General features: G+C 43.2%; 1 protein-coding gene across 3 annotated transcripts in view; it reads left to right on the plus strand.

Moving 5' to 3' along the window:
- TSHZ2 (teashirt zinc finger homeobox 2) overlaps positions 1-13,540 on the plus strand; it is a 330,390-nt gene that overhangs the window by 222,763 nt on the left and 94,087 nt on the right. Inside the window, exons 2-3 of one of the 3 annotated variants that reach the window (XM_028735227.2) lie at positions 1,537-4,624; positions 4,724-6,753. In XM_028735227.2, coding sequence (XP_028591060.2) covers positions 1,537-4,616 — 3,080 coding nt within the window. In that variant the 3' untranslated portion in view covers positions 4,617-4,624; positions 4,724-6,753. Of the gene's footprint in view, positions 1-1,536; positions 6,754-13,540 lie in introns of those variants that run through there. The other 2 variants (XM_077929297.1, XM_028735226.2) reach the window with 2 other exon arrangements.

Below are 13,540 nucleotides of genomic sequence, written 5' to 3' on the forward strand. Positions count from 1 at the left end.
CTGGCTACAGTTCTAAGTTCTAAATACAAAAAAGTAGATCCCACAAGCCTGACGTCTGCCCTCCCCCGCCTTAGAACACCACTGCGAGATAGGCTGTGTACATACTCCCATTATGTACACAGCATCCAGTGTGCTCTCATTGCTGGTTTGGGTGGTAGTGTACACACAAATATTTGTTACAATCCATATCTATCCTGTTATGTCCTATGAAATACTGCATTTTGATGTGCTTTCCCCTAAAGCAGATTCAATCCAAATTGAGAAAAGGAATGGCCTTGGAGCATTTTAAGGTAGTAAGAGTAGATAGATTTGTGTTTAAATTTGACTTAGCCATGACTTAACTTAGCTCCCATTGAAACAAATGGGAACTAAAGACAACTAATCTAGTCTAGTTCTAACATCATATAAGGTAGATCAGTATATGTCCATGTCTAATAGATGGCTGAGCTGTCCAAATTCGCTATGTGTCTCCAAAGGTTCTCCATCTCGATACAATACAAGCACTGTCATTTATTCAAATGCCATGTCAATTGGATGTACCCAAGGCCATTTGCGTAACCAAAATTATTCTCCATTCAGCAGGAGGTGTGGAGTTGTAAATTTTTATCTCTATGAATTGATCAGAAACTTTACGCTGTCTGCATAAAAATGTCAGAATCCCTTTATTTGGATTATGGGCTGTGATGTTAAAATAGATTATTGGCGGTACAAGGTTTTAAAAATGAGAGAATAAGAAAATCTGTACACTGGCATAGAAAATATTATTCTAGTTTACCCATTTGGGAATGTTTTCAACATATTTTAATAAGGATTACTAGATTCTGCATGTCACACATGTCTCTATGTTATGTACATTTAGTACCACAAATATAGGTAGACCTTCTCCTGAGTAAGTGGCCAGAATTACATTAGTTTCATTTTTTCTGAGCATCCTGAAATGTTTTATTAAGATCATCAAATGGCATAACATTGTTTTACCTTTGCATAACCCATAGAAACAAGAAAATCAGAGACTTTACCTCTTTTCCTTGGCCAGTTGTCATTTTCTGGAGCGGGTTGATATCCATTTGAGGGCATCATTTTAATGGGTCTTAAAATGATCTCACATATTAATTTTCTAACTGTTCCATTAAGGGGTGGTTAGAGCTATACTGTTGCAACAGGAAAATTATTAACTCAAAATCTCTAGAAGTTACAAAGAATTATGATCATCTGCCAATAAAAACCAACAAGCTTTGCCAGCTTTTTCACTCCTTGCACTAACAGTCCATAAAGCAGAAGGTTAAACCCAAAAAGCAAATGCCAGAACTAGAGAAATGAATGTGCAGTGTTCTTTTTTTAAATAATAATTTATATTAATTTTTCATTAATAATAATCCAGTATGAGCCACATTAATACAATACCAAATCATAATACAATTAAAAGAGACAATTATTCCATTCCAAATTAAACATTTTTGGGTGACTTCCCATGTTCTGATTTTGTGCAGTGTTCTTGCTTATGCTGATGCTTCATGTATCGACGTTCCTTTTCAGGTTACGTCCAAGATGATGATTTGAAAGAGGAGGAAGACGTAAAAGAGGAAGAAGAGGATGACGACGAGAGCAACTCGACAGCTCGTCTTCAGGGCAGCAATGACCCTGGCACAGATGAAGAACATGATGCAGGCCCCGACCCAAAAGGTGGCTTTAGCTACCAGAACTCTCCAGTAAGTCATATCTCTAATCAGGATGTTGAAAACGAATCCCTGTTAAGTGATGCGAGTGACCAGGTGGCGGATATTAAAAGCCTTTGTTCTAGAGAGCCGCAAGACCCCAAAGCCAATGTCCACCCCAAACTTCCCAGCGAAGCACATAGCTGCATGGATAAAATGACAGCGGTATACGCCAACATCCTTTCAGATTCTTACTGGACAGGTCTAGGACTCGGACTCAAGCTGTCCAACTCGGATAAGAGGGGCTGCGACAACAGGAACGGGGCAAGCAAAAGTGACTTTGATTGGCACCAAGACGCACTGACCAAGAGCCTGCAGCAGAGCTTACCAGCGCGGCCTGTCTCCAAACCAAACCTTTTCAGCTCGGTCCAGCTCTACCGGCAAAGCAGCAAAATGTGCGGGACTGTATTCACCGGCGCCAGTAGGTTTCGGTGCAGGCAGTGCAGTGCTGCCTACGACACCCTGGTGGAGCTGACTGTCCACATGAACGAAAGTGGTCATTATCAAGATGACAACCATAAGAAAGACAAGCACAGGCCTGCCAGCTACTCCAAGCCCCGCAAAAGGGCCTTTCAGGACATGGATAAAGAAGATGCCCAGAAAGTCCTGAAGTGCATGTTCTGCGGCGACTCCTTCGATTCCCTTCAAGATCTAAGCGTCCACATGATAAAAACAAAACACTACCAAAAAGTGCCTTTGAAGGAGCCGGTGCCTACCATTTCTTCCAAAATGGTAACTCCAGCTAAAAAACGTGTGTTTGACGTCAACAGGCCTTGTTCTCCAGACTCGACCACGGGGTCGTTTGCAGAGACCTTTTCTTCCCAGAAGAATGCAAACCTGCAGCTGTCCTCTAACAACCGCTACGGCTACCAAAACGGAGCCAGCTACACGTGGCAGTTCGAGGCGTGCAAATCACAGATCCTCAAGTGCATGGAATGTGGGAGCTCGCACGACACGTTGCAGCAGCTCACCACACACATGATGGTGACGGGCCACTTCTTGAAGGTCACAAGCTCGGCCTCCAAGAAAGGAAAGCAGCTTGTTTTGGATCCGCTGGCTGTGGAGAAGATGCAGTCACTTTCTGAAGCACCGGCTGGCAGCGATGGTCTGCACGTGAAGCCCTCCAGTAACGCGTCGACGGATTCTGCAGCTCCTGCTTTGGAGCTGAAGAAAGAAAGGAAGCAAAACAAAACGGAGGAAGTGAGCAAAGACGAGAAAGTGGTGAAGAGCGAAGACTATGAAGACACTCTTCAGAAACCGCTGGACCCTACGATAAAATACCAGTATCTTCGGGAGGAAGACCTGGAAGATGCTTCCAAAGGTGGTGGAGACATTTTGAAGTCTTTGGAAAACACGGTCACCACTGCCATCAATAAAGCTCAAAACGGAGCACCCAGCTGGAGTGCGTATCCTAGTATCCATGCAGCTTATCAGCTTTCAGAAGGAGCAAAGCCTTCCTTACCAGTGGGGTCCCAGGTGTTGCAAGTTAGGCCAACGGTCACGAATAAGCTGAGGCCTATTGCTCCAAAATGGAAAGTAATGCCTCTGGTTCCTATCTCAGCTAACATGGCCCAATGCACTCAAGTGAAGAAGGAAGGAGACACCAAAAAGGAATCACAAAAGGACCATGTTAAAGAGGGCAACAAAGTTGTGGATGCAGCCCCTGCCTGTCAAAATGAAGGTCACTCTCCCCCTCAAGTTGAGGTGTGTGTAGAGCCTAAAAAGCCAGAGCCAAGTCCTTTGAAAGAAGAGGACAAGGCAAAAGATGAGGAGGAGAAAGACAAAACAAATGCAAAGGAATCGGCACCATCAGCTCTTACCAATGGGTGCACTACTTCTAACCACTCCTCTGAGCTGCCTTGTCTAAACCCTCTGAGCGCTCTGCAGTCTGTGCTGAATAACCACTTGGGCAAAGCCAACGAGCCTTTGAGACCTCAGTCCAACACCAGCCCCAGTTCAAGTGCAGCCTCTATGTTCCACAAACCTAATTTAAACATGATGGAGAAGCCAGTTCTGTCTCCCACCCCAGCGCCAACGAAACCTGCAACCGTTACATCCAGGCATTATGTGTTCGAAAACAGCGATCAGCCAATAGACCTGACCAAATCTAAAAGCAAGAAGGGAGAGTCTGTTCAAGCACAATCTTGCACTTCCCCACCTCAGAAACACGCCCTGTCTGACATTGCAGACATGGTCAAAGTTCTCCCCAAAGCTACGACGCCAAAACCTGCTGCCTCGTCCAGAATACCATCGATGAAACTGGAAATGGATGTCCGGCGTTTTGAAGATGTCTCAACAGAAGTCTCCACGTTGCACAAAAGAAAGGGAAGGCAGTCCAACTGGAATCCTCAACATCTCCTCATTTTGCAAGCTCAGTTTGCTTCCAGCCTTTTCCAAACTTCCGAAGGTAAATATTTATTGTCAGACTTGGGTCCTCAAGAACGCATGCAGATTTCCAAATTTACTGGACTGTCCATGACTACGATCAGCCATTGGTTGGCAAATGTCAAGTACCAACTCAGAAAAACTGGAGGGACAAAGTTTCTGAAAAACATGGATAAAGGGCACCCCATCTTTTATTGCAGTGACTGTGCATCTCAGTTTAGAACCCCGTCAACGTACATCAACCATTTAGAATCCCATCTAGGTTTCCAAATGAAAGACATGAACAAGCTGGCTGTGGAGCAGCAAACCAAGGTAGAACAAGAAATCTCCAGAATTTCAGTTCAAAGGTCTCCGGAAACAATAGCTGGAGAAGAGGACACAGACTCTAAGTTCAAATGTAAGTTGTGCTCTCGGACATTTGTGAGCAAACACGCAGTAAAACTTCATCTAAGCAAAACACACAGCAAGTCGCCAGAACACCATTCACAGTTTGTAGCAGAAGTGGATGAAGAATAACTCCTAAGGTATGCATGCCTTAACTGCAAAATGAGTTTAAATATTATGTTTATCAAAGGAAGGCTCTCAAAGCACTTCTGCTTTCTCAAAACAATTGTGTTTTCCAGGGTGCCCATTTCTTTCCGGACAGTGGCTCCTCTGCCTGTAACTGCTGCATGATGGGACAAATTTAAGAGGTGCAACTGCTTCCATGATGGGAAAAACTTTGCTTTTTTTGGTGTCATTTTGCTCAGCCAGGCTGCTGTTAAAGGCACAGGAACCTCTGCCAAGAAAAAAAAATGGCAACCTCGTTTGCTGTTGACACTATGTTCCCACTTAGCTATCCAGTCCATTAATCTTGCATTTGAAAAGCAAAGCATGACGAACACTTCACTCTAATGGCTTCTATTGAAATTGTATTTGCTTGTAATATTTTAAGCATCTGTGTCACCCTTTTGTCCCATAATCTGCACAGAGGAGTGGGAGTCACAGCAACTCGGATGGCGTTGTCATGTGTTTTCAGTGTCGTTTCAGACATGGATTGCCACATTTGATGATGATTTCCTTATGGTTTCAAGGACCTCTTTCACTGCTTCTCCTTACACTGCCCATTTGATTGTGCATCAGGTCTGTCTAAATCAGAGGAGGCTAACCTGTGATACCCCCCCCCCCCGATGTTGCTCAACTACAACTCCCATCACCCCAACCATTGACCATGCCGGCTGAGACTGATGGGAGCTGGAGTCCAACAACATCTGGGGGACAACAGGCTAGCAATCCCAGTCTATAACCTTTTGTCCTGTAAGACCTCCAACAGCCTCCTTATTTGTTCCGATGCAATGTAAGGTGGGATGTCCAAAGCACAGTCGTTGGGTGCATACCATGTTCAATCACTATTAGTCTCCATGAGTACTGGGGTTAGATGGAACAATGGTCCAATTCATCACAAGGCAGCTTCACGTGGTCCTATGGCTTACCAGGACGCCAAGGGATCATACTCTCTTGTAAAGGGACTCTCTGCAAATGAGCTCCCAAAGGTTGTAAAAGCTACAAAAATATATATATATGCCTACATCCAAGTAGCCTTTTGAGGGGAAAGAGCTCAATGAGGAAGAAGAAACTGTACCAGGGACCCCCGCACCACAACAAGCAGGTGCTAAGAAGGCAGAAAAACAAGGTAGGCTAGAACTCCACACCAGATAGTCCAAAGAGACATGAGAGATGGGAAGCAGGAGTTCCTTATCCTATTTATAAAGTTTTATACTGCTTTTTTTATGTCTGAAGCTAAAATTTAAAAATGGTAAAAACGAGACACTTGCATTTCATCTCCCCACACTTCTGGGGTCTTCCTGAAGTGAGGATTGGGAACCTGCAGCCCTCCAGGACTGCTGGACTCCAGCTCTCATCCTCCCGCTTATGCATAGACAATGGGCAGTGATGATAGAGTTGTAGTCCAGCAACATCTAGAGGGCCCCCTCTGTTCTAAAGGGAGAAGTGCATTCCATCCCCTTTCTCTGTCCAGCACCCGGAAGCACAGGGAGAGGAGATGCATGTCACATCTCCCCACTTCTATGGAGCATCCCAAGGGGCTTTACTTAGGTGTCAATGTCCAAGCTTACCTTGCTATAATAGCTCCCGCATGCCTAATCTGTGTGCTGATTAAGAGCCCGAGAACCCCGGGAAGATGCAAAAGGGGACAGGACTCTGCTTTTTTTAATGGTTGTGTAAGGGAGAGAATGGCAACGGGTTTAATTTGTCATGCAACTTATACACTGGCTGAAGTTCCTCCTCCTTCTCTACTATTAAAGGTGCAGGAACCTTGTCCCTTTTTTTTTGCATCTGATCACCCTAGATGCAAGTAAGGGTCGCCTAGACTCCAAGGTGCAGTTGCCGGCACCCTCTGCCAACCCCGTATGCACTGGCTATTTGTCTTCTATGTTCCTCTTCCTGTTCAAAACGTGAATTCTCTGCAGCCAGAAGGTGACACTCAACGGTTGAGTAGACCAAAGTCTATACAATACACTGAAAGCCTGTATTCCAAAAGAAAAAAGGGGAGGCGGGGAGATAACATTGGTTATGTAGTCATTATTCTAGATAAACATATGGCATCATAGATTCATTTGTGTAACAATAAATTCCTTTGTCACATATAAACGTATGTAGAAGTCTCACTCGTTAATTATTCTGGCTAGTCTTAATTGCCCTTTTGAATATTTACACAGCCCTTCCCTTTGTAATCTGATACATGTTGCTTAGCTCCTAGCATTATACACACACTGCTCAATACAGTGCACATTATATTGGAGGAATGAATAGAGCCCCATATTGACCTGAATTGAACATGTCCTGTTTATGCTGGTGTGGTCTCATATGCTTGCAATGCAATCCCTCTTCCATTCAAGGAGCTGCCTTTAGAACCCCACCCCATGCGTGAATTGAAGCGCCACACAGCTCCCGTTGTTTCCAGAACCGTTTTTAGCACAAGGTTGTCTTTTCTTTTTAAGAAGGAGAGAGAAAACACACAGACCCATTTGTAGTGAGCTGCTCGTTTTCAATCCTGAAACAGGGGGCAAATAATTCAAGAATACACTTACATCTAGCATTTATGAATATACTATTAGTCTGATGCATAATAAATAAAGCCTCCTTAACTCCAAAACCTGACATCTTACGTTTTTAAATTAGTAACGAGCATCTGATAGCCCAAATAAACTGTTGCGGCAGAGGAACATTTCATTGAGATGAAGGGAATTTACTTCCTAGCAGGTGTGCTGAAAGGGATGCAGGTGGCACTGTGGTCTAAACCACAGAGCCTAGGGCTTGCTGATCAGAAGGTTGGCGGTTCGAATCCCCGCGATGGGGTGAGCTCCTGCTGTTCAGTCCCAGCTCCTGCCAACCTAGCAATTCAAAAGCACATCAAAGTGCAAGTAGATAAATATGTACCGCTCTGGCAGGAAGGTAAACGGCGTTTCCGTGCGCTGCTCTGGTTTGCCAGAAGCGGCTTAGTCATGCTGGCCATATGACCCGGAAGCTGTCTGTCGACAAACGCTGGCTCCCTCGGCCCATAGAGCGAGATGAGCGTCAACCCCAGAGTTGTCCGCGACTGGACCTAACAGTCAGGGGTACCTTTACCTTTAGGTGTGCTGAAGATTGCAACTCTAACAGCACAATCCTAGGAGTATAGGGTTGCAGCCTAAACTCTGAAGGACTTGCATTCAGCAGGATTGAGTGAGTGCTCTACAAAGAATTTCTCTTGTCTGGGAACAAAGACATATATAGATATTTTGATATTTTGAATGAGTTTTTACCCTGCTGCATATGCAATTAGTTGTGAAACATACCTTACAGAGGTAACACGTCAACGGTGTAAAAGCCAGCACAACATCTGTATGTATTACAGCTTTTGAATGGACTTTATGGTGCAATCATCCCAACCCCAAGATTCAGGCATGTTCTGATGAGAAGAAGGAGCTTCTCCAGTTCAGGGATTCTCTCTTCATTTCAGTGAGCAATCCAATTCATATCTGCAAAGGAAGATATGCACACAAAGTAGGCTCCTTCTTACACTGGAATAAATGCAGGGGGGATATTGTTGAGGTGTTTAATTTGCAAATTGGTCATTGACATACTGCAAATGGTTTGCTGGCAATAGGGAGTCTTCTTACAAACCAGATTTCCTCCAGAAAGAGTAAATCTGGATTCAATTCGGGGGGGGGGGGGGAGGGGATATGGGGTAGTATTTTGATGCTGATGTCATCATATGGATGCTACAAAAAAAAAATCGTTTGCACGAGGAGCGCCAATCCCACGATATTTACCTATCTGGAAACATCCTTGGTGGGAGAACCCTTTGCCCCAAAGAGGGAAACGATGTGCTTCGCTGATCTGTGTTGGAGTTCTGATGCAAGCAGGGCCGGATTTAGGTTTGATGAAGCCCTGAGCTACTGAAGGTAATGGGGCCCTTTATATGTCCAGCTGTCCTTTGTCAACAACAAATTGTCACTGTTTTTTTGTGCTGAATATATGCCATATGGTAATTTGCGAACCTAAGAGGTATCTAAAACCATTTGCACATGCAGAATGTAGGCACCCTTTATATAGAAATGAGCAAACTAGTGATATTTTAGGGAGCAGGCTAGCAGGCAGGGCCCATTGCTTACATCATAGGAGCCTACACAAAACACTGCTGCTGTATGTAGGTTTTATTTTATTTGTTTTTTATCTTATATTTTGGAAATGTACATCCAGTTGTTTTTTTCCTTTAATTTTTTTTGGGGCCCCTAAGAGAGTGGGATGGGGATGCAGGTGGCGCTGTGGGTAAAAGCCTCAGCGCCTAGGGCTTGCCGATCGAAAGGTCGACGGTTCGAATCCCCGTGGCGGGGTGCGCTCCCGTTGCTCGGTCCCAGCGCCTGCCAACCTAGCAGTTCGAAAGCACCCCCGGGTGCAAGTAGATAAATAGGGACCGCTTACTGGCGGGAAGGTAAACGGCGTTTCCGTGTGCTGCACTGGCTCGCCAGATGCAGCTTTGTCACACTGGCCACATGACCCGGAAGTGTCTCCGGACAGCGCTGGCCCCCGGCCTCTTAAGTGAGATGGGCGCACAACCCTAGAGTCTGTCAAGACTGGCCCGTATGGGCAGCGGTACCTTTACCTTTAAGAGAGTGGGGTCCTAAGCTATAGCTTGTTTAACTTATACAGTGGTACCTCTGGTTATGGATTTAATTTGTTTCGGGGTGCCGCATGCACCCTGAAGAATCTGTAACTAGAGGCACCATTTCTGCGCACGCGCACAGCGCGATGGAGCACTTCTGTGCATGCGCGAGCAGCAAAACCCGGAAGTATACACTTCTGGATTTGCCGTGGCCGTAACCCGAAGATTCCATAACCTGGAGGTTACACAACACAAGGTACCACTGTACGTAAATCCGGCAGTGGATATAAGCCCAGGTCTACAACAGTGAAAGGGCAATAGGCTCCTGAGTGATAGTACTTAGACCGCTGCATGCAAACGAGGTGCAAAGAATAAAGTGCTAAAGAAGTGCTTTTTCACTAGAGAGACCTGTCAGGACTAAGCATGGACCAATGGTACCAAATAGTATGGGAAACAGCCTTACTAGAAAAATTAACCAATAAACTGAAACTGACATGGGGACAAACAGAAGAAGACACCTTCACCCCGGTATGGCTCACATACACAGCCCAACAAGACAATGACAATAATCCACCAACAGCATACAAATCAATATGGCTTACCTGATCCAAAACACCCACCCACCCCACTCAGACACGAAAACAAAGATCACCAAAGCCAATCACAAACAAACAACCACACCCTAGGCCAACCCCAACCTCTCTCACCACCAAAGGAACACAAGTGAACAGCAGAGAACCTGCACAAGCGACACTGACACAAAACCCTACATACATTAAGCAAAATAGAAACATCGCCACCCCACCCCCACCCATCTTCCCCCCCTCCACCCCTCTCCCCCTTTTCTTCCTAGTGTCTCAACAAATGAAACTGATTTGTAAAAATGTTACATGGAAAAAATATGAGAGACATTACACCTCCTTCTGTAAATCAAGAAAATCTTTAATAAAAATACCAAAAAAACGTGCTTCTTGCCATGGTGGACTGTATCACTATTTTAGTGCAAGGATAACACAGCTTCCCAAGCTGACCTTGATAAGTCTGTTCACAGCTGTTGGCACGAAAATCACAGTCAGTGATGCATGCTGTGTAGGCAGTGACCTGCAGGGTTGCCAACTGACCAGACCAAAAATGGCCCGGCCTGCTCCTCTGCCTTTTAATAACAGCTTCATCTTGCAGAAGTCACAGCAGGCGTGTGAGAATCTTCTTGGCTGCAATTCCAAGCACAGGAGCAGGGGCCAATAAGCTGGCAACTCACTGAGAAACAGAAGCAATGCTAACTGCTCCCCCATTGCAGCGGCATGCTCCAATGCTATAAATGTGTAGCATTTTTAATAATGAACTGACTTCAGGATTTGGCTAAGTGGAACGATTACAGTTCTAGTGCTATTGAGAATATCCAAATTACAGCGCACAGCTGCACAAGGGTCCCTTAGTACAAAGGTAATGACGCTGCCTTTGGACACTTACCCTGTAAAACACTGTCATTAAAAAAGCCAATGAAAAAAGCAATGAAAACACACTCTGATTGAATTCATTTTAAATAGTAGATTTCCGGACATACAGTTTGGCAGACCTGCTGCTGCAATAGGATATCTGGGCCTGTTATTTCCCTCACAGGGACTGGTATGTACCTATTGTTAGTCCATAATTTGAAATTCCACATACTTTATAATAAAAGATTTTTTTAAAAAATGGAAAAGTATGGGGGGGGGATATTTTTGTATTCTCCCCATCCCCAAGAGTAGATTTCATTTGATTTATTTTATTTTTACAGTGTTTATGTTTATTAGTGTTATGAACATTGGCAGTGCTATTTTTCTAGAAAAAGAGGTGCCGGAACTCACCAGGAACGCCTCCCTTGTTCTCTTATAATGGCAATAGAACCTACCTGAGAGGTGCTGAAAATGAGTTTCGGTTGAAAAAAAGCCCTGCCCATTGGCAAATAATTTGGGTTCTGTCGCAAAAAAAGACATCTGCTGGAATATAGGGAAATAACCAGCAAAACATGCTTCTGATGCGGGAATTTAGCAGCTAAGAACACAACTGCAACCAATCCTAAATAGAGTAATATGTTCAGGGTGCAGGGGTGGGAGGTGTTAAGAGATATATTAATTTCTGTTTGATGGTTATTCCTGAGAAGTGCACTTTACACCTAGCAGTCTGGCCTTCTGTCTGCTTACTCAAGAATTAAGTCACACAGAATTCAATGGATTACTCCCAAGTAAGGATAGACAGTTGCAGCTTGTCTCTTCTCCAGTTTGTCACATTTCCAGCAGCATATATGTCTTCATGAAAATTCACCCGCAGTTTTTGCCTAATATAAATATCTTCACTATTAAGCATTTTAATAGAGTGCATTTTTGTACATTGTTTTCAATAACATTTCCCCTTACATAGGCATTTTGTATGCATTTTTTTGGTTGGAGAATGCCTTCACAAAATCCAGGGATGTGCAAATTGCAAAGGATAACAGCATCTTGGTTCACTTGGTATTGTTCTGGAGAATGCAAAGCCGTTAGGACCGTATTAAAAAGAGAACCAAATCGAATTTCTCCTCCATCTCTGCTCTTAAATTTGTGCAGATGTTAGTGCATAAAACAAACATTCAGACTTTATACAGAGGTTATATTTGTCAACATTTTGGATTAAGAGATACAGCATAACAGTTCAGGAGAAACTGCATAGGAAAAGACTGGATTTTCAATTTTAAACTCTACAATTTATCAGGGTTTTTATCAAGTCCTGCTAACTCCACTACTAATGAGTGTGGGGAAAAGAGGCGGTGAGGCAGATGTTAGTTAGCTATTTTTAAAAAATAGGTAACTATTTGTATTTATATCTTCTTGAAGTCTGTGCCTTAGTACTTTAGAAGGAAGTATTTAAATGGCTGTAAAAGTATGAACAAATGGTTATATGGAACTGTAATTTTAGTTGGTATGCATGAAAGCACAAATTGGGTGAAATGATGGGCTGTTTTGACTAACACTGTATAGGTTATATGTTTTTATTATTATTATTTTAAGGTCTAAAGCTTGACTAAACTCTTTAGAGCTGTGCTTAAAGAAAAACCCTGCAAAGTTTGATCCTGATGTTTTTTGAAAATTGGAAGCAAATCCGATGTCATTCGGAACATCTTGCTTGTTTGTTAAAAAGAAAGTGTGCACTATTGCTATCCCATAGCAAAATTAAGATTTCTTGCAATAAGTAGATGCTAAATATGCTAGCAAAATACCTGTAACAAGCCTCACATATTTATACGTGCATTTTAGAATATTGACATATTTAGAAATAGCAGGTTAATTGTAAGGACTTTTAAAAGGTTTTAACAATTGGGAAAGGTTCCTCTATTACCTGTTCTTTAAAAACTTTAAAAGTACACCCATCAATTTTGGCTTCAGAAAATGAGAATACCAGGTTGAACCCATGTTTGAAAGATTTTGCAAATCTCAAAATATAAACTGTCAATTTCCCCCTAAATTCTGCCCCACACAAACACAATCCAGTGCTTCCCTGTGTGTTGCTGAAAGATATTTTGCTAGATAGTAGAATAGCGATTTTACTAAATTCCAATTCCCTTAATTATTGAAAAAATATCTGATGTAGGGATATGTGTGTGTGTGTTTCTCTTGCATATCCTTCTTCCTTTTGTCTTTTCCACGCACTTCCCATAGATATTTGCATTTTGCAATATAACAGAACATTATCTTGGATTTAAGGATTTAAGACAATCTTACCAAAACTCACCCTTTTCATTTCAACCATCTGCAAATTTGCCATGTTACTCCCCGCATCCATAAAACCTGGAACATCGGAAAGAAGATTGGTGTAATGAGTTCCTTTTAGCATTCAGATTCTTAGCTTTAAATATCTATTTTTCTAATTCTACATTAATAGAAAAATTCTTGCTTCAACCTTGTGAGGAAACTATGTATAAAGCAGAAAGGCCTGTTATTCAAATCACGTAAATTTGCAGTTATGCGCGTGCACACACTCCCACACATCAGGTATCATGGAGACAGTGTTTTTGCAGGGTGGGAGGGAAGGATTTGGAAATCTGATATTCATCTGCACACATTCAAATAAAGATAGCTTTGCTGTTTGTGGAACATGCAATTCTCTAGATAAGGGAAAGATTTCAGAGGCAGCGTTGGACTAGGGCCTGGGATGCCAGGGTTCCAAGCTGCCTCTCAACCACGAAGCTTACTGGGTGACCTTGGGCCAGTCGCTTTTTTCTCTCCCTAACCTACCTCACCGGGACATGGGTGGCGCTGTGGTCTAAACCACTGAGCCT

The sequence above is a fragment of the Podarcis muralis genome, chromosome 5 (assembly GCF_964188315.1).
Source record: "Podarcis muralis chromosome 5, rPodMur119.hap1.1, whole genome shotgun sequence".
Lineage (NCBI taxonomy): Eukaryota > Metazoa > Chordata > Lepidosauria > Squamata > Lacertidae > Podarcis > Podarcis muralis.